Here is a 22069-nt window from a genome sequence, read left to right as displayed (position 1 = left end):
GGGCCCCCGTTTCCAACTTCCATACAACGTAAACTCCAACGGCCCGCGGAAACGGTGCGAGTTGGGTGGGGGGTCCCGGAACTAAAAATGATCACCATCCTGGGACGCTACCAGGGAGCCGTAGTGGGACGCTCGATTTTGGAATTTTTCCATTTTTGGCGCAAACATAAAAACGTAAATTTAGCCGAGGTGGTGCAATGGAGAAATACACCAATGATGCATTCGTACTCGCCCAGCACCCAGGATATCCAGAAAAATCCGAAATCTTAAACTTTCCCTCATCTCTCGAAGACGGTCAACGGCCCGCGCAAACGGTAGCAGCTACATCTGGGGTGCTCAAACTAAACTTGGAGTAGACCTCGAGCAATTACCACAGATAGTGAAAAAAATTCAAAATGGCGGAAAAAATGGCCGCCGCCATACAAATGCTAAAATGGCCATCGCTGATCCGATTGCGCTGAAACTTGGCACAGGGGCTTTAATCGAGCCGCACATTAAGATGGCATACTCATTATCGAGTTTCCACCGCTGGTTTCCAAGTTTCATACAACGTAAAATTGGACGGCTCTCTGAAACGGCGCAAGATAGGTGGGGGGTGTAGAACTAAAAAATGATCAGGAAGATGGGGTTCTACCAGGGCAATCGAGAAATTTCAAATTGGACGTAATTTTTTTTCAAAAAATGGCCAATTTTTCAAAGCAAGATGGTGGCGCCGGTTTCGTCACGATCGGTCTGAAAATTGACTTCTGTGCTCTGATTGGTCAGATTTACAAAACTGCATACTCAGAATTTCTCTCAGACCCCCGGTTTCCATTTTCCATACATCACGAAATTCAACGGCTCTCTGAACTGGTGGCACTTAGGTTGGGGTCACCAAGGTAAAAAATGTTTAAAAACTTGGTCCGCTTCCAGGCACATAAAATTTTTTGCTAAAAAGCGAAATTTTTTTTTTTCGAAAATTTTGTATGAAAATTTCCATAGTAGGAAGGGTAATTGAATAGCATCGGCAAAAGACGGCACCGCGGGCTGCTTGCTGCCCGCGCACCGCGCAACTTCGAGGGTTGACAGCCTCCCGGAGTAGAAAATATTTATTAACTTTTGAACTACCTCACGAGCCAAGCGAGCGAAGCGAGCGAGTCACGGCAGCGGCCAGCGTAAATATTCAAATAGGTAGCGAGGAGCGAAGCGACGAGCGTGTTAGGTTAACTTTTGAACTACTTACCGCACGAGCCAAGCGAGCGAAGCGAGCGAGTCGCGTCAACGGCCGGCCTAAATATTCAAATATGTAGCGATGAGCGAAGCGACGAGCGTGTTAGGTTAACTTTTGAACAGTTTATTATAAAAAATCACAGCCCGCTATCGATAAGACTGAGATTTTTTTCAAATCAAGGTCGCCATTAGCATAAAAGTGTACAAGAATTACACGAAACAATATACTATTAACCCACATTACGAGTACTTCCCTTTTATGTTTATAATCCTATATATTATACTATTCTATTTATTTCATTATATTTTGTTCAGTCTCAAAGAAGTCCATGGCGTTCAGGTGATATTTCTTCAGTCTTCTTTAATTGATGGGGGAATGAATCATATAAGACATTACTCTTTAAAATTATTCTCGATTATCTTAAATGATCAATGATATTGAATTGGTCTCCACTGGCGTGGATCGTGAGATAAACGCTGGTGATTCTTGTATGATCATTGACCCTATTCTATTTCATAAGTTTTGTCTTGATTCCAAGATTTCTTTAAGAGTAGTATCACAGAACATTCGAAGCATTAACAAAAATATGACTGATTTTGAAGTGTTCTTGTCGCGAAGTACTGAGAAATTTGATTTGATCATATTAACAGAATGTTGGCTAAAAAACTCTGAGGCGATACCATTCCTTGAAAGTTATAATTCATATAAAACATTGAAATATGTTAACCAAAATAGTGGAATAGTCACATATGTTCGCAATGACTTATGTGAGATAACAGCTCTTGAACCTAATGTTGTCGATGCAGACGTCTTGGTGATAAAAATTGGTATAAACTATGCTTTTGTTTGTATATATCGTTCACCATCGTTTAATTCAATCACAAATTTTCTTAATTCCATGGATGACTTGCTAACTACGTTAAAAAATATTCCTAATATATATATTATTGGTGACATCAACATTGACATATCGGAGAATACTACGGATAATAGATCTGATGAATATTTGGACTTACTCTCAATTCATGGTTTCCTACCTAGTCATTTACTGCCCACACGAGGTCAATCGTGCTTGGATCATTGTTTTGTTAAATCTAAGATAAAAGTTCGGACTGCTATTTGTGTATCTTCCATTACTGATCATAATTCGCTTTTCATGGCAGTGGTAGCTTCTGAACAATTTTCACTAAAACGTTCGAAACTTGCACAAAGAAAAATTAATTATGCGAAAGCGGTAAGACTATTATCCGAGGTAAACTGGACAGACTTACTGGAACAGTCTGATCCAGAAATAGTTACTATCATGTTGATAAAGAGTGTCACGGAAGTTTTGGAAAAATGTACACGAATATCATCAAATAGACAACAAATTAAGCAACCGTGGATCACGCCAGGCCTCTTACGTTGTATGAGGTTCCGTGATACTCTTCATCGACGACACAAAAAATATCCTCAGGACTTAAATTTAGCAATAACGTATAAACGCTACAGAAATTGCTGTAATAATTTGTTACATAAGTTAAAGAATGATTATGACCGAAGTGAATTACAATTAAATAAATCCAACATCAAAAAGCAATGGAATACTATTAAAAGAGTCTGTGGTATAATGAATAACAACAGTAAGGATGTCCATCATGATCTATGTCGAATTGAAAGTACGCCACAGCAATCTGCCAATACAGTAAACGACTTCTTTATCAATGTAGGCAGCGAACTTGCAGAGAATATTTTGAATGAAATTAAAATTAGTCAAGATACTTTAGCGCAAAATTACAAGTCCTCCTTTACTTTATCTAACTCATTTTCATTATTGCATACTGATGTTGGAGAAATTAAAAAAATTGTGGCATCGTTAAAAAATTCATCATCGTCATCATGGGATGGTATATCTGCAATATTTTTAAAAAAGACAATAAATATTTTATGTACACCAATCTGTCACATGTGTAATCTTTGCTTTTCTCAGGGAATATTTCCAAAATTATTAAAGGAATCAATCGTAATACCTATATACAAAACAGGTGATAAAAATAGTATTACAAATTATCGCCCGATCTCACTACTGCCAACTTTTGCTAAAATATTAGAGAAACTCATAAATGTTCGGCTTAAAGGGTTTTTAGAGAAATATAACATTCTTTCGAATAACCAGTATGGTTTTAGAGCAAAAAAATCGACAACAGATGCCATTGAGGACGTTGTTACACATGTAGCTCGAGCTCTAGATAACAAATCTAAATGCTTAGGCATCTTTTTGGACTTAAGTAAAGCTTTTGATACCGTTTCAATTCCGCTCCTTTTGGTAAAGTTGGAGTGTATTGGAATTCGTGGTATTCCATTAGCACTCTTTAAAGATTATCTCTCTGAAAGGTATCAAAGCGTTACACTTGGAAATTATAATAGCAGTAAAGAACTGGTTAAATTCGGCGTTCCCCAGGGTTCTGTTCTTGGTCCCACTCTATTTTTAATATACAGGGTTACAGGTAAAGTCGATGTAGATCCGTTAAGGGCATGTAGTACACATCATTTCTGAATGATTTCACTATGTAACCTCCCATCCTAAACTTAACCGTTTTCGAGATATTCGAGTTTTAATTTTTTTTAAGAAAATGCCCAATTTTTCGGCTATTCAATTGAATATTTTGAATTTTTTTGACTCTTATGATTAATTTTTTGGTTTTTTACATGAAGAATGAGATGCTTAATTACCTCAATGACTAAAATTGCACGTAAGTTAACTAAATAGGTCATAGTAGACGATCGAAACTTAAGAAAATAAGTACAAATTATAAAAATATATTTTTCTTTTCTGGATATCTCAAAAAATTATTATGGCACTTGCTCTGCAGATGTGCTTAAAAACATCTACATTTTATCAGCTATCCAACGAGGTATAACAACCTAGGGTTGTATTTAAACTCATAGAAAAAAACACAGTTGAAAAGGTTCAGGTAGTAGGTCTAACGGGTCCCTCGGCTATTGTCCTTCAAGTTAATCCGGTGCGTGTGAGCGAGAAAACTTACGATTTATGCAGATGAGAGTGGGAAAATAATGTGCAAAAACAAGTTTGGGGATACAAAATTTTATAGTTCATGTTCTACGTGTCCACCTCTATTTCGCACACATTTTCTCATTCCTTCACGTAGTCCACTTTTCACTACACCATGCGGTTAATGTTCTTCTTATGTCGTTAGCAGCATTTCAACAGCACACAAGCAGCATCCTTTCTTTGAGAACTTCCACTAACGATATGGGGTTGGGCTCACTGTAAACGAGGCTCTTCATGTGCCCCCATACATAAAAATCAATGGGGGTCAGGTCGGGACATCTGGGTGGCCAGGGTAAAGGCCAACCTCGTCCAATCCATTTGTTAGGATAGTTACGTGTCCAACCATTCCCTAACGCTTCTTCTGAAATGAGCAGAGCAGCCATCATGTTGAAACCACATGTCCCGCAGTAATTGTAATGGGAGATCATTATAGTAGGTCACCTAAGTCACACACATAAGTCGTGTGGGAATCCGAAAGCACAATAATTCGGCTTCGCATCTACCATGGACGAATCGCATGAGCAGACTAAAATGGATGGCAAGCAAACAAACGACCAAATACAAAACAATGGGCATGTTGTATCCCCAAACTTGTTTTTGCACATTATTTTCCCACTCTCATCTGCATAAATCGTAAGTTTTCTCGCTCACACGCACCGGATTAACTTGAAGGACAATAGCCGAGGGACCCGTTAGACCTACTACCTGAACCTTTTCAACTGTGTTTTTTTCTATGAGTTTAAATACAACCCTAGGTTGTTATACCTCGTTGGATAGCTGATAAAATGTAGATGTTTTTAAGCACATCTGCAGAGCAAGTGCCATAATAATTTTTTGAGATATCCAGAAAAGAAAAATATATTTTTATAATTTGTACTTATTTTCTTAAGTTTCGATCGTCTACAATGATCTATTTAGTTAACTTACGTGCAATTTTAGTCATTGAGGTAATTAAGCATCTCATTCTTCATTTAAAAAACCAAAAAAATAATCATAAGAGTCAAAAAAATTCAAAATATTCAATTGAATAGCCGAAAAATTGGGCATTTTCATAAAAAAAATTAAAACTCGAATATCTCGAAAACGGTTAAGTTTAGGATGGGAGGTTACATAGTAAAATCATTCAGAAATGATGTGTACTACATGCCCTTAACGGATCTACATCGACTTTTCCTGTAACCCTGTATATTGATTATCTTTGTAGGATTAAACTTTACAATACCAAAATAATAACCTTTGCTGATGATACGGTTTTGTTAGTGACAGGTAATAGTTGGGAAAATGTATATAATACAGCGGAAAAAAGCATGAATGAAATAACTAAACAACTTCAGATGAATTTACTTACACTTAATATAAAAAAAACAAAATATTTACAGTTTTCAATAAGTAATAGTAGTCTACCAAATAGTAATCTTAATTTAAAAGTACATACGTGCAGCAATTACAATAAAAATTGCGAATGTTCTATTCTCTCTTCAACCAATCATATAAAATACCTTGGCTTATTGATAGACAAAAATCTTAATTGGAAGCCACATATTGACCAACTAAAAAATCGTATCCGTAAATTAATTCCGCTTTTTAAAAAAGTAAGGCTCCTTAAGGACAAAAAAACTAGCAGGCTTGTATATATATCTCTATGCCAGTCTTTATTGTGCTACGGTATTACTGCTTGGGGTGGCGCCAAAAAAACTTCGCTAATTAAGTTAGAAAGAACACAACGATGTATTCTTAAGGTACTCAATTTTAAGCCTATGCGCTATCCAACAAGTCAACTTTACTCGGAATGCTCATTACTTACCGTCCGCCAACTATACATTAAAAATATTATACTTAGACAACACAGCCAACCAAACAATAATTTAGATAAAAGAAAACGTACGTACCTTGTACCGTTTTGCAAAACCATCTTTGCACAGGGGTTTTCATATTATCTAGCACCCTTATTATACAATAAATTCAATAAGAAGTTGAACATGAGGGACAAGACTAAATTTGTGTGTGGAAGATTGTTGGAAGAATACCTACGCAATTTTGACTATGTTGGGACTGAAAATCTTATATTGGGTAATATTATTTAAATATTTTATGTTATATATAAATACCTATTCTTATCTAATTGAATAATAATAATAATAATAGAATACATATATACTATATATTTAAATTTATAATATACCTATACACACATATTACTTCATCTTATTAACAATATATAACATATATATATAAATATATTTATATAATATATAATAATAACAATATATAATATATAACTTGTTTAATTTATTCACGTATTATTGCTAGACCTTATTTAAATAGGAAATTCGGATATTTTTGTTACATGGAAAATATCATACTCATAAAATAAGTTAGTTACTTTTTATTTTTGTAATGCGTTTAATCTTATTTTATTGCATATACTGTGCATTAAAACGACTTGCTTTGAAAAAACTATCAGCCTAACAAGTGTAATTATGTGCTTTATTTGTGAGGCGAGAGCGTATATTCTGCCGTAACACAGTCTTAGACTAGCACGGAGTGTATAACTGCTATCGGCTACAGTAACGTACAAATAATAATCATTCTACCCACATTTACGTACACATTTTGTTTCGATCTGGTTAGTGCATGACTTGTAGATAATAAGTTATCGTATGAAATGTTATAAGTCTTATTAATCTTGTATTAGTAAAGAATTTAATTTGGAACACAAAACGATTTAATCTTAAATAAATCAATTTTACTTTTTTTGAAGCATACTGAGATGAATTTGTTTTCAAATTGTATAGTTGTGTAGTAGTCGTCTCGAATTTTATTTATTTTATTTTATTTTTTTTTGCTAGTTGTGGTTTCAAGACTCATAATAAAATATATTATGTAGATTACAAAAGCAATATCCACGAATGAACATCATTAGTGTATGTTTTATTAATGTTATTAGTAAAATAATTGGCTGTAACTAGTAAAAAATGTAACAATGTTTTAATATCATGTAATATAATTTAAGGTCATCAAATGTTATCTCAGTAATGTATTTGCTAGAAATCATCATCATTAAAATGGATATGTCTAATATTTTCTAATTACATCTTTTGTTAATAATGTCATAGGTAGATAATTGATAAAAAAAAATCTGTTTTAATGTAATCTCCAAAAAAAGAATTTTTCCTGTATAAATCATTAAAAAAGACGTTTTATAATATATATAACCATGTATAAGGCATTAAGAAAGATAAATTGCATTGTAATTTTGTAAGATTTTTACTGTATGTGTACCAAAAGTTTTTAATAAAATAAATAAAAAAAAAAAAAAAAAAAAAAAAAAAAGACGTTTCAAAAATTTTACCAATATTTGAATAAGTAATTTATAAGCAGTTTAGGTAGCGAGGAGCGAAGCGACGAGCGTGTAAGGTTAACTTTTGAACTACCACACGAGCCATGCGAGCGAAGCGAGCGAGTCACGACAGCAGCCGGCCTAAATATTCAAATAGGTAGCGAGGAGCGAAGCGACGAGCGTGTTAGGTTAACTTTTGAACTACCTATCGCACGAGCCAAGCGAGCTAAGCGAGCGAGTCGCGGCAGCGGCCGGCCTAAATATTCACATAGGTAGCGAGGAGCGAAGCGACGAGCGTGTTAGGTTAACTCTTGAACAGTTTATTATGAAAAGTCACTGCCCGCTATCGATAAGACATTTCAAAAATTTAACAATATTTGAATAAGTAATTTATAAGCAGTTTAGGTAGCGAGGAGCGAAGCGACGAGCGCGTAAGGTTAACTTTTGAACTACCACACGAGCCATGCGAGCGAAGCGAGCGAGTCACGACAGCAGCCGGCCTAAATATTCAAATAGGTAGCGAGGAGCGAAGCGACGAGCGTGTTAGGTTAACTTTTGAACTACCTATCGCACGAGCCAAGCGAGCTAAGCGAGCGAGTCGCGGCAGCGGCCGGCCTAAATATTCAAATAGGTAGCGAGGAGCGAAGCGACGAGCGTGTTAGGTTAACTCTTGAACAGTTTATTATGAAAAGTCACTGCCCGCTATCGATAAGACGTTTCAAAATTTTAACAATATTTGAATAAGTAATTTATAAGCAGTTTCGACTGACTGTAGAATCGCTGTTAGCAGATGTTACAAATGGAAAGGAAATTCGAATGCATTTTCAAATGACTGAAGATTTCTGCCCTGGGATGAGCCGCGAGCTGCTTGCAGCTCGCGCACCACGCACCTTCGAAGGTCGACAGCATTCCAGAATAGAAAATATTTGAATTGGGAATTTATAAGCACTTCCGATTGACTGTGGAATCGCTGTTAGCAGAAAATTACAAATGGACTGGGAATTTTAACACATTTTCTAATGACTGCCCTATTGCTTCAACTCAGGGGCAAAAGGGGCTCGCGGGCTGCTTGCAGCCCGCGCACAACGCACCTTCGAAGGTCGACAGCATTCCAGAATAGAAAATATTTGAATTGGGAATTTATAAGCACTTCCGATTGACTGTGGAATCGCTGTTAGCAGAAAATTACAAATGGACTGGGAATTTTAACACATTTTCTAATGACTGCCCTATTGCTCAACCCAGGGGCAAAAGGGGGTCGCGGGCTGCTTGCAGCCCGCGCACTACGCTCCCTCGAAGGTGGACAGCCCCCCGGAGTGGAAAATATTTGAATGGGGAATTTATAAGCATTACCGACTGACTGTAGAATCGCTGTTAGCGGAAAATTACAAATGGACTGGGAATTCTAACACATTTTCTAATGACTGCCCTATTGCTTCAACCCAGGGGCAAAAGGGGCTCGCGGGCTGCTTGCAGCCCGCGCACAACGCACCAGCTAGTTATTATAATAAATCTGTAGAAGGGTCAATTCTGTACATTGAAAATAAGTTGAAAATATTGAAAAAATAAATACCAGGGGGTGTTACTGGATCGATACCAAACCCAAATATGTGTTTAAAAAATTTTTTGTCTGTCTGTCTGTCTGTCTGTCTGTCTGCATCACGTGAAAACTAACGGTTCGATTTCGATGAAACTTGGTATAATTATACCTTATTATCCTGGGCGTATAATAGGATACTTTTTAAATAAAATACGTAGAAAAAAATTAATCTTTTCAGTTTTATCCATAGACGTTGTTCTGTAGAACCGCGAACACACGTTGCGTATTATTATAGGCCTAGCCGTATTTGGGTCCAATATATATTTATAAGATATCATTGTCAGAGTTACTCAAAATGAAGAAATAAACCATCCACGCGAAGACCGATATCCGCGCGGACGGAGTCGCGGGCGGAAGCTAGTAAATAAATAAATACGAGTAAAAGCAGAATTGAGGTAGCGTGACCCGACCGCGTTAGATTACTGATTGCACGGCGAAATGTGTTGTGTCGCGTGAATAAAAGAATCTCTGATATTTATGAACTACAAAGGAACCATGTAATGGAAATCCCATCAAAAACATAAATGTAAAATTTGGAGCCGAGTTCAATCGTTGACTTAATTTGCCAAAAAAAGAAATGAGATCTAAATGTGTGCCAAGTTCTGCAGACAGTCCAGAAATTTATTTACAAAGATGTATTAAGTTCTTAGGTTGACTGAAAACTCAATTGTTTTATTTTCCCTTAGAGAACAATGTTTATTCCAAAATATAACTTTTTTAATTTGAATAATATAATTATTTTCACAAAGCAAACAACTAATGACCTATTGAACCCCATAATTTGATGAGGCTAGTTTTTAGAACCTCACAAAATATAAACAGTGTGTAAAAAAGTTATATTTTGGAATAAACATTGTTCTCCAAGGGAAAATAAAACAATTGAGTTTTCAGTCAACCTAAGAACTTAATACATCTTTGTAAATAAATTTCTGGACTGTCTGCAGAACTTGGCACACATTTAGATCTCATTTCTTTTTTTGGCAAATTAAGTCAACGATTGAACTCGGCTCGAAATTTTACATTTATGTTTTTGATGGGATATCATTACTTTTTGTACAGAAAATTACTCTGCAAATTTGATTTACTTTATGAATATAATACTTTTTATATACGATTTTTTTTTATTTTTTCTTGCGGTTTCTCTGTATGGTTTGTTTAGTATTATTTTCTATATTTTCTTGTATGTTATGAATGTCAGCGCACATTGCCCCGTCATTATCTGCAATTTTTTAAACTCGTTTTCTGTTTAAAAGATTACATGATTTTCTAAACATCCAGCGTGAATTTGTACACACACTATTACCAAGATGCAAAGATCGTTGTAGAAGAATCGTCGCCTTACTCCATGACGTTACGGTATTGCCATGACGCGATCTTGAAATTTTACTCTGAACGCGCCTAAAGATGTTTCACTCATATTAATATTACGCAAATTAAATCATTTCGACCTTCGACGAAGCCTTCTTCCATTACAGTTTACACCATTTATGGTAATTATTTTTGCATGCTTGTATTGGCTAAACATGTTTGTGCTTTATTGATATAATTGTATCACCATTGAATACCATGTTTAAAGCAAAATGATGATTTTATTTATTTATTTATTTATTTACACTGAAATTAAAACTAAACTAAACACTCATAAAGAAAGAATAAATAAATGTGAATATGTAAAATTATATATTATTTTTAACTGTATGTGCAATAAAGGCAATATTTTTATTAAAATTTTCTTTTATTTTACGTATAATAACAGTTTTGAATAAAGAAATCATGCAATCGAAGTAATCCGCCCTAGCGATACTAGCGCGAGTGAGTGTGATGTCAGAGACGCTTCGAATCTACAGATGTTTCGTCCTAAAATATGTAAACTTCAATAATCTATATCTCAGTCATTTATTGATGGATTTCAAAATTTTTTTCAGCCACTGATTAGTTTTGATCTATTTTTTAAGACTAGTAAGGTGAATATACTATTTTCTTTTTTTTTAAACTTTTCCATTTTTCCATACAAACAAAATTTATGTCATTGAAAAAAAAATTAAATACAAATAAATTCAGTATTTTCTGATTTTTTCCTTTGTACACTCACTATTACCTAGTGGATTACAAAATTTGAACTTTCTAGGTCATCTGGAAGTAGGTTAGGTTTTGTATATGTCTATAAGTCAGTCAGTCTTAAAAATTGCGATTTTTGGATATTAATATCTACGCAACTGTTTAATCTGTATTTATGAAATTTAAGGTTCTTGTTTATCTTGAGGTCCTCTTGATATGTACCAAATTTGGTTTATATAACTTAAATAGTTTTCGAGTTATAAGGGGGTGAAAAGTGGCTCGAAATGGTTCGTGTAAATATACACACGGCTGCTGCTCGCCAGTTCTCTTCGCTTGAACTCGGCTTGACACGCTGCCGCGTGTCTAGATCATAAACCCTAAATTATAGGATAAAAAAATGTATCCTAAATTTCTTATATTTTTTTCTCATTTTCAAACAATTAAAAGTAAATGCTAGGAATTCTGTTATAAAATAGGTACATATTTACGTTAATACTTAACGTAAATATTTTATAACACAGAATTTTTATAAGGTAGGTTTTTTTTTTTGTATTATACCTACCTAACAACGTTTGCAAGAAAGTATGAAATATGAATGCATGCTTTTACCCTTTCACGCGAAAATCACTGCACAGTGAACAGATTCAAATGATACTTAACGATGATGTAGCTTATTTATCAGAATAACACATAAGCTCTAGTCATAGGTACTTACTTCCTTTTCCACGGGCAAAACGGCGCGACACAACTATGATCCTACAAATTTCATAACTTTAGCACGCAAACCCATAACTTATCCAGTTATCCCTCAACGTAATTATAGTATAACTAGGCCTGTGCCCCTACCAAAAACTGATAAAAGTGACAAAAATTTTACTACAAAATTTTACCTCCACTGATAGCAGCTCGGGCTTCGCTTATGATCTCAGCGGATGTCTTCCGTCGAGGGGGCACGTAGAACGGTGCCCCTTGCCCCCGCCTTGTACCGCGCTCCATTTTACAACCTTTTAGTGAAATTTTCAAAATCATAATAATATAGGTTTCGATTGGTTTAATTTACCCACATTTACCCATAAAATTCCCCATGTTCAATCCTCTTTAATGTCAAACAAACTTTTGATTTTATTGGTACCAAGCATTAATTATTATTTACCTAACTGTAAACTGATGATTGCAAGGAAAAAGTATGAATGAAATAAATAAGATATTATTATGAACGGGCTTATAAATCTGCAACATATTGTATTTAATTAAAAATATTCTCGTGATATTTTAATAAGGAACCCCACGAAATTTTTACTGATGTGAATTTTTGAATAAAGAACAAAAACTTCTTTTAGGAATTTTTTAGGAAAGTGGCAAAGGAAACCATGTATATCTTGTAAAAAGTATTAAAAAAAATCATTTGAGTGTAATAATTTACAAACAAAACCGAATACCTACATAACTACATAATTTGCATAGAATAATTTCGATACTAAGTACTCTACTTTACGTATTGCTAATAAAAAGATCAATTAATAGGTACCTGAGTTTATTCAGGACAAAAACTTTAAAATTTTGTGTTACACATTTTGCGATAGTTTCTAACTTGTAACTACCTATTTATATAGTGTCTGAAGCGGGCGATGCGACACACGTTTCACGGTATACTGAAGTCTGGACTTTTTTTATTCCTATAACTTAATTTTCTTTTGTTAACTTCACCCTAAACGTTTTGATGTGAAATTAATTTCACAAGTTTAGTTTAAGTTATACCCTACTTATTACAATATCTAATTTTTAATCAATTATAATTTTTATTTTTTTCACAATTTTAAATTACGCGTCATTCTTGTAACGGTTTTTAAATATTCGATCCATACATACATTCCATACATATTTAGGTTTTCTTTTCAGGGGTAAGTTTGAATCTAAATGAAATTATATTAATAAACTAGCTTCCGCCCGCGACTCCGTCCGCGCGGATGTCGGTCTTTGCGTGGATGGTTTCTGGATTTCTCCATTTTGAGTAACTCGGACAATGACATCTTATAAATATCTATTGGACCCAAATACGGCTAGGTCTATAATAATACGCAACGTGTGTTCGCGGTACCTACTACAGAACAACGTCTATGGATAACTGAAAAATTGAGATTTATTTTTTTTCTACGTATTTTTCCAGGATAAAAAGTATCCTATTTTACGCCCAGGATAATAAGGTATAATTATACCAAGTTTCATCGAAATCGAACCGGTAGTTTTCACGTGATGTCTTCACATACAGACAGACAGACAGACAGACAGACAGACAGACAGACAAAAATTTTTTTAATCACATATTTGGGTTTGGTATCGATCCAGTAACACCCCCTGCTAGTTATTTTTTCAATATTTTCAATGTACAGAATTGACCCTTCTACAGATTTACCTATTATATGTATAGATATATATTTATAAATTGTTAATAATTTATCATAAGAGTCTTGAGTGCAATGATAAGGTTCAAATCGATTTTTCCTCGGGTGCTCTAGTTTATATGCCTTGTTGCCGTGGATACTATTTTCAAACATTCCTGACACGTAATTAGTGAATCAAGGCAATATTTGTTATTTGAACGTAGCCCTGAGTCTTTGTTTTATTTGATTTATTGTCCTTTTGAGCTTTACTGTTTTGGTATTCATTTTTTTTTGTGTCTTTAACTAAGTACTTATTTAATTTCCTGTTACTTAATTTTATTAGCTTTATTCAATAAATTGACTTTTCAAATCCTATTTCTAGGATTAGCGCGTGCAAATAAACAAACAGCTTGTTTGTTTAGCTTCAGATTATTATTATTATTAAGTGGGTATATTAACTACTACGGCGTAAAAAAATATAACAACAACAATACACACAGAAAATAATAAAATTAATAATAATGAAGACTTCCGAAAAGACAAAGATGAATGGGTACTGAAAGTAAAAAACTTAATCTAGAATGTAAAGCTGTTCAGTAGTTGGTACATGTTTCACATCTAATATATATATAAATCTCGCGTCACAATGTTTGTCCTCAATGGACTCCTAAACCACTTAACCGATTATAATAAAATTCACACACCATGTGCAGTTCGATCCAACTTGAGAGATAGGATAGTTTAAACATGTAAGTAGGTACCACGGGCGAAGCCGGGGCGGACCGCTAGTAGGTACATAAAAAATACATACAGCTACAGCCGAACATGGAGCTCCCTCCTATTTGTTATTGGAAGTCGGTTAAAAAGAACGTGAAGGAAGGAACTTTAGTTTTCTGACAAAGTAAAAATCTGCATATTTTTTCTTCATTAGATCTATCAATAAAATGACCAGATTAAATACCTTAACAGTTTAAAGGCATCCCATGTTGATATAGTTAAATTTATTAATATTTACTGTAATCAATGAAAAAGTTCTCTTTTTCCTCAATTCAACTCAATATAATTTTTACGGACTCTTTTTGAAAGACTTAGGTACTGTATGATGTATGAAACGACAAGTATCAATTTTGACAAAATAATGAAAAACAATTATAAAAACTCATTTATGGTGTGCTAATAATATGTAAAGAAAGAATCTAACTCAATGTTTGTGTGTTTCTAGAGGATATTCTTCGGAAATATTAAACTGATTATCATGAATTTTTTTTGATAAAAATTAATTTAATTGTTTATGCGTTTTAGGCATTTTCCAATATTCAATTTTCCTATTGATGTCTGTTATAGTTATATTCATCCTCATATTCATCACAATAATTCATTTTTGTGTTCAATTGACAGTTTTGAATTAAGTAGTCTCAGAGCAATAAAACTATGCTCTGAGTAAGTAGTCTTTATTTACTTAATCTGTGGTCAGAAACAGTTGTCACTTGTCATTTGTCAATATGTCATCGTGGTTAACCAATTTTATTTTGGTGATATATACTCGTCTTACGAGTACGAGCAAACATTATTTTGGTGATGAGCTGTGGTGATGAGTTCGTTGTTGTGTTTACAAACAAAAGATTTTTTTTATAAATAATGACTAAATTTTAGTAATACATTTTAATCTTTAATATTAAATTAACCTGGCCAGTAAAAAATGACAGACAATACCCAAATGAGCAAGTTAGAAGATTTATGCAGACTTTGCCTGGAAGGACCAGGATGTGTTGATATTTTCAAGACTTATCTCTTACCGCAAAATATTCAGTCGTGTACAGGGGTCGAGGTCATATCTCATAATTTAAAAATAATAAATTGTTTAGCTACACAAAACAAAATTTAAAATTTATGAAATTTTCACAGGTTGAACAAACAGATAAACTACCGAAAACAGTGTGCAAAACTTGCTTTGATATTGTTAATAGAGCTCATCGTCTTCGGTTAACAGCAGCAGCTAATGACAAACATTTAAAAGCTCTACTCAACACTATAAATTATCTTGAAAATATATCGCCACAACAAAAAGAGGTATATATTTTTATTATATACTAGCAGTCCGCCCCGGCTTCGCCCGTGGTACATATTTACGTTTTCTCTACATAAGAACCATCCTCATACTTCAAGGAATATAATAAAAAAAGAATTAACGAAATTGGTTCAGCCGTTCTCAAGTTATGCGCTTACCAACACATTTTGGGATTCATTTTTATATATAGAGATATGTAGGATTGCATATCCTTTACATTTTTCACCAATTAAGAAATTAAACCTGGAGTTTTAAAGTTAGTTATGTTCTCTAACTTTGTACCTTTATTCCACTCCTTTACGTAATTATTTTATTGAATTATATTGTAATTTTTTAAAGAATTCTGCTGAAACCACTAGTACTGAAGGAAATGTATGCTTGAAGAAAGTTAAAAAAGATGATGAAACTAAGGATTATAACAATGTCCGTTTAGAGCAGCAATCAAATGAACCACCATCCAAAATAATCAGAGTTAGATCAGATTTATTTGAAAATAAGGTGAGCATTATATTTGACGACATTTTTAAGTGAATATTCTTGGGGACACTTTAGTAATAAAATTATTTTAACTACTAAAAATTATATTTTTTGGTTTTTATGGCATTCAAATGCTTTATAAATATAAATTTATAAAGAATAGAAAAAATTCGATCGTCCCGCCTCGTGATCAAATTTTTTATAGTCTTTATAAATTTATATTTACTAAAAATTAAGCAATATTGTGAACAGAACTTATATATTCAGAATATTGGTGGTGTGGAACAAATAACAGATGCAAAATCAAACAATCAATATCTCAATTCACATAGAAAAAAACATCTCCATCACTACGAAGAAGAATTCAACAAATTCAGAAGAGATAGCAACCTACAATACAAGGAAATGAGAAGAAATAGCACGCTACCACCAAAAACAGTACAAGTAGGTAACTACATACAGAGTTATGATATGTAAAAACAACAAAAGTTTTCGACCAAATTAGGAATAAGACGGCAAAATTTGACTCTAATAAAATATGATATTACTAGCGGTCCGCCCCGGCTTCGCCCGTGGTACATGTTTACGTTTTCTCTACATAAGAACCATCCTCGTACTTCAAGGAATATAATAAAAAAAGAATTATCGAAATCGGTTCAGCCGTTCTCGAGTTATGGAATTACAACGAAAAGTGGCATTGATTTTTATATATTAGATTAAATTAATACCTATAAGTTATAAAAAGATAATTTATTGAATAATTATAACAGGAATCCAAATCTCCAAAAGTATCGAAAGAATCTGAGGAAGACGACCCACTTGAGTGCAAAGTAAGTATATAAAATATTTTTTGGAAATTTTGTTCCCAAATAATTATTAAATTTGACATGCCCATATATTATGATAATGAACAAATTTTATGAGACTATATTATTATCAATAATTTTATAAATAGGTAATTTAAATTAGACAACTATTAACTCATTTATAATAATATTTACCATTTTTTCACAGACATGTGGTAAAACGTTCCTAACACGAAAAAAGCTGTACCTACACGATCGTCTACATAATAAAACACACGAATGCACTATAAAGGACTGTGGAAAGAAGTTTGCAACAAAAGGAGACCTACAAAAACACATCAGAACACACACAGGTGAAAAACCATACATGTGCTGTATATGCAAGAAGCAGTTTGCTCAAGGTGGCACTTTGAAAACTCATTTGGAAACTGTTCATAAAGTGTGTAAGGTAGAAATATCAGCACCATTTGGTGAAGGTAGTGTTGAAGCATCAATCTTTCAAGTGATAGGTTGATTATATTATTTACGTGAACATATTTAGGGTGCTTTTCCATCAATAATTTGCGAGAATGTGTTTGTAAATAACCAATTATATCTCCTCATTTATATTTAAACTTTGAAGCATTTAGCGTTCAAAGCAATATGATTTGTTATTTACAAACACATCCCTTGCTACACATCCTCGCACATATGTGGTGGAAATGCAGCCTGTAAGTTTTTACGCAATAGGAATATATCTAAAGAACATAAATGTACATAATCTTTTTAATGTAATTAATTAATATTAATTAATTAATATTACATACAATAGAAACATAAATACAATAGGATTTAGAATGAGGAAAACATGTTATTTTAGTATGTTTTTGTGTAGTGCCTATGATACATACTACGTATATAAAAATGTATGTGTAACACAGAAATAAAAAATCAATATAAGTAACATTTATTTCCCAATTAACATTAGTATTTACATTTTTTATAACGTATATAAATACATTTTGATTGTAACAATTTTAATTTTAACAATGGATTACAAAAAAATGCTTATATTTACTGATACAATTTAACAGAAAACAAATGTCTACTATTGATTATTAAATGCTTTCAAATTATTATTCTAAAAACTAGTTACCAAATTGATATTTCTCTTAAATATGATTACGTATTACAAAATGTGTGTAATATCAGCTACACAAAGTTTTTGAAGAGAAACTTATTTAGGCGCGTTGGGAGTAAAATTTCAAGGTCGCGTCATGGCAATACCGTCACAATTCACATTATGGAATAAGGCGACGATTTTGGTATCTTTGAATTTTGTCAAAGAAGTTTCTCTTCTGACACGTGTGCTCGGCACACGCTCTTTTTTTGTACAGGGTGTCCCACTATTGGTATACTAGCGCAAAGGGACTTGTAGTTTTGCATACACTAATCACGTAAAAAATACTTATACAACAAAATTACATCAAAAATTTTTTGCTAATATATCGCTTCTCTAATGTGACCATTTTGTCTATGAAAACAAAATCTTAAACGATAGCTCACGTGCTGGTGGCAAAGTTAGGCGGGTTGCTTGTTATTGGTGTACACATAGAGTTTTAAGAATTCATCTATTTGAAAAAAAAATGCGTCTGGAATTTTATAAGTATTTTTTACGTAATTAGCGTATACAAAACTATAACCTCCTTTGAGCTTAGTAGAGCAATGGGACACCCTATATAACTTACAATTTTTAATATCTATAAAACAATGCAAGATGTAATCTAAATAAAAATCACAATCAAATTTATTGCTCTATCATATTATTCTTTAATTATTATTTTTAGTCACTTTACATAATATTTTGGTAATTCTTTATAAAACCTTTCTTAGCTTGTAAATATTTTCTACATTTTTAATTTTTATACAACCCATCAAAAATACATGTTTAAATATGTTAAAGAGTTATTATGTATTTTATAGAATCTCAATGTAAAATAAAGTTTTTACATTACTGCATAAACTATGTTAATATTAAAGTCGAAACAAATGGTTTTTTACAATAAATTATTTTTATGATACATACTGGTTTTATTACTTTTCCTTAATAATAATAGATATTAGTTTTAATGGAATGCATATAACAGCATGAGGAAGGTGCACACACCGACCACTCCACCAATGATGAGAGAATCTCTCCGCTTCCTTGCATTTATCCTGAACATTAAACTGTTCAGCATTGGGAACCTGCAACAAATCCATTGAGTTGTTAGCAATATGATTTATGAACTAAATAAAAAAAAAAATTATGCTAATAAAATACCTCCTATAAACATCGTGTGCTGTTTTAATCTATTTTGTATGCAAATTGAATTATTCACAATGAAAATTAGACATGTATGTGTGTTTTTCTTTCACGTAACTATGGTACAATTTTTGTGTCTTGAGGTTAAAGAGATATAGACTATTTTCACAGAGTAAACACACATCTCATTCCCATGGTCAGCTTATTTGTATCACTCAAAATTGAAAAATTCCGATAGTTGGCGCTTTTATCACTCTCAATGCATTTGACTATGCGGACGACACGGCTTACAACAATTATGTAACAATTACCTATTCGTAATGTCGTTAAAACGTGTCTGCATCCGTTTGAATGTTTGCCGCTGTGACGTCAGATGCTCCCGCGCCTCCATCGCTATATTTAACTGCTCATCAACTAATATGTGTGAACTGTAATAAATAATGTTAACAAACATTTAAATATATTGACAAACACATTTTATACAAGTTTTTTTGTCTATTTACTCATTTAAATGTAATAAAAAACATTGACTTTTTTCCTTAACCTTATCGATCTCATACATTTAAAAAAGTTTTCAGAATTTGCTAACTTTCATATTTACAATACAATGCTTTTTTCAAATATGACTGTCATAATCATTTATTTATTGTGTTTTAATTTTAATCATATTTTCATACAAATACATACAAGAGTAACTTTTGAAAATACCTGTGCAAATGATTAGCTTCCTTAGCATACTGATCCCGTCGACTGAGCCCAGCAGAAGTGGTGGGAGTGGGGCTTCCACCTCTGAGTAACTCCTCTCTCTCGCGACGGGCGTTCACGCGCGCTGACGTTTTGGAAAACTCTTGTTGATAGTCCTGTAATGTTTAGTGTTACGAAAAGTAATAGTTTATGAAAAAAAATAATAAGAAACTATCATTTTTTTTAAATATAAGTGCATACTAAAATAAACTGTATAATACTGTTACAATAATAATATGGACTAATCCTGTATCTGGATGTGAAGCATTAATTTTATTTGTAAAAAAATACACAATTTTAAGAATGGCCAATCACAAGTTTAAGAATGTCCATCTGTCCTCAAAAATTCAGTTTATTTTTGATAAAATAAACATTTTCTTATCAATTAAGGAAAACTGTAAAGATTTTAGTAATAGTAAATTACCTGAAAACTTGTTAACAAATTTTTTGTTTCTGATCTACAAGTTCTATTGCTAAGTCAATATTGAGTTTTAAACATAAATATATTTACCAATAAAATTTCTCTATGCCTCTTCAATGTGTGCATTGTTGCTGCTCCACTGGGTGCTATGTCTGCCATTTTGTCATTAATTGCTGATAACTGCAAAAACATCCATGTAGAATAATAATAATAGTTGTGAGAAATTGATTGATTTTCATGATAAATTTTTGGATGGTTCTAATAACTAAAAAAATATTTCCTATAGAATATTTTTTTAGTTTCATTTTCATTTATTGTTACATATTATTTTACAATAATAGGATTCAGTCTAGTTCAGGTCACAGCTGTATATGTTTTTCTCCCAGACTTACAGATTGCTAGATTGCCATTGCAATTGAAGTTAAGCTTGACTTTAATAATATTGACATACATAGAGATAATATTCATAGACATATTTGCCAATATCAAATATTGGCAACAAGGGAAGAGAGAAAGTAATATAAAAGTTTTTATAGAAGTATTGAAGATGTATGTACCTTATTCAGAAGTTGTTGGAGCTCCATAGTCATAGTGTCAAACATATCATCGCTGTTTATTAAGGGTGCACTTTCCGAATTTAGGCTCGAGGATCCTGTGCTTACCCCTAACTTGCTAAAGGCAACTAACTTCACGTCAATATCATTTTCTAGCAGTCGAGCCTGTTTTCTTAACTCTGAAAGATAATTTTGATATTTGCCTTGATAATAATGTTTGAGAGAAATGTTTTCCCATGGGTACTTTATTATTATATGTTACTGCAAAGCCAAATAAATACTATGCAACGTCATATTATGCCATTATTTATCAACGTTTAAAGTACGGAAATCTTCAAGATTGGTTCATACCTTCCCAAGAAGAGCTTGACATATTATTCATTTTGATGATATTCTATTTCGCAATAGATCGTCAATGATTGTTTAATACTCGCACTTTATTATTTTTTCTTGCGGTGAATATTATATTATCACTTTCATCACAAGAAACAATTGACCAGTCGTCATTCGTCAGTGTCAATCACAGAAGTCATTACTGTCAACTGTCAATGCAATTTGGATGATGATCACGTTCAAAAATGAAACATTCTTTAATTTTGTTTCAATAAAAAACTTGTGAAATGTTTTTGAATAATAGGGAATATGCATAAAATTTTAAATGGCCTAAAATATTTTTTTCTCGAATACTTATTATCGTAATATTATAATGAAAAGGATTTTTTTTTATTTACTTATTATTTAAACCCCTAAAATAATATTCAAAAAGTGCAAAATAAGGGAGCGAAATTCAAACTTCCAAAACGCGCCACCACAGCTCGAACGAAATGTGACGTCATCTGATACGACATTGTATTTATTACTCCATAGTAAACACTAAGGTAAACACCCACTGGACGTGTCATGTGACGTCACGCAAAGCGCGCGCACAATGGCGGCGTTTGAACTGCTTAAATTTTTTAAAAGTTTTGAATTTCATTTTTAAAAATATCTAGAGTATTTTGAAGCCCATTTATATTTTTTTCTACGTTATAAAATAGTAAACTATTAATTTAAGACAAAAAAGAAAAACATGAA

At 32.8% G+C, this 22069-nt stretch overlaps 3 protein-coding genes across 4 annotated transcripts in view; 1 reads left to right on the top strand and 2 right to left on the bottom strand.

The window, feature by feature from the left end:
* LOC123700412 (armadillo repeat-containing protein 2) overlaps positions 1 to 12849 on the bottom strand; it is a 35343-nt gene extending 22494 nt beyond the window's left edge. Inside the window, exons 1-2 of the mRNA XM_045647621.1 lie at positions 12789 to 12849; positions 12151 to 12264 (exon numbers count right to left, since the gene is read on the bottom strand). Of these exons, the coding sequence (XP_045503577.1) occupies positions 12151 to 12256 (106 nt within the window). The 5' untranslated portion in view covers positions 12257 to 12264; positions 12789 to 12849. The remainder of the gene's footprint in view (positions 1 to 12150; positions 12265 to 12788) is intronic.
* A 2367-nt stretch (positions 12850 to 15216) lies between these two features.
* Positions 15217 to 17935, top strand: LOC123700524 (zinc finger protein 260-like). Of its 2 annotated transcripts, none has more exons than XM_045647763.1 (6): positions 15217 to 15469; positions 15547 to 15711; positions 16049 to 16207; positions 16454 to 16630; positions 16957 to 17016; positions 17201 to 17935. In XM_045647763.1, exons 1-6 carry the CDS (start codon positions 15341 to 15343, stop codon positions 17504 to 17506), a joined length of 996 nt encoding a protein of 331 aa, XP_045503719.1. In that variant the 5' UTR covers positions 15217 to 15340; the 3' UTR covers positions 17507 to 17935. The 2 variants fall into 2 exon arrangements, with proteins under 2 accessions (XP_045503719.1, XP_045503718.1); XM_045647762.1 differs by having other exon boundaries at positions 16439 to 16630.
* Positions 17936 to 18992: 1057 nt separating this feature from the next.
* Positions 18993 to 21502, bottom strand: LOC123700125 (Golgi SNAP receptor complex member 1). Its single transcript, XM_045647255.1, has 6 exons — positions 21347 to 21502; positions 20999 to 21174; positions 20532 to 20621; positions 19985 to 20136; positions 19588 to 19704; positions 18993 to 19218 (listed from the first exon to the last, which is right to left on the bottom strand). Exons 1-6 carry the CDS (start codon positions 21375 to 21377, stop codon positions 19098 to 19100), a joined length of 687 nt encoding a protein of 228 aa, XP_045503211.1. The 5' UTR covers positions 21378 to 21502; the 3' UTR covers positions 18993 to 19097.
* Between the last annotated feature and the right edge of the window lie 567 nt (positions 21503 to 22069).

Source organism: Colias croceus, chromosome 19 (assembly GCF_905220415.1).
Source record: "Colias croceus chromosome 19, ilColCroc2.1".
Taxonomy (NCBI): Eukaryota; Metazoa; Arthropoda; class Insecta; order Lepidoptera; family Pieridae; genus Colias; species Colias croceus.
Note: the sequence above shows the minus strand (reverse complement) of the source record. Positions and strands in the feature narration are given on the sequence as shown.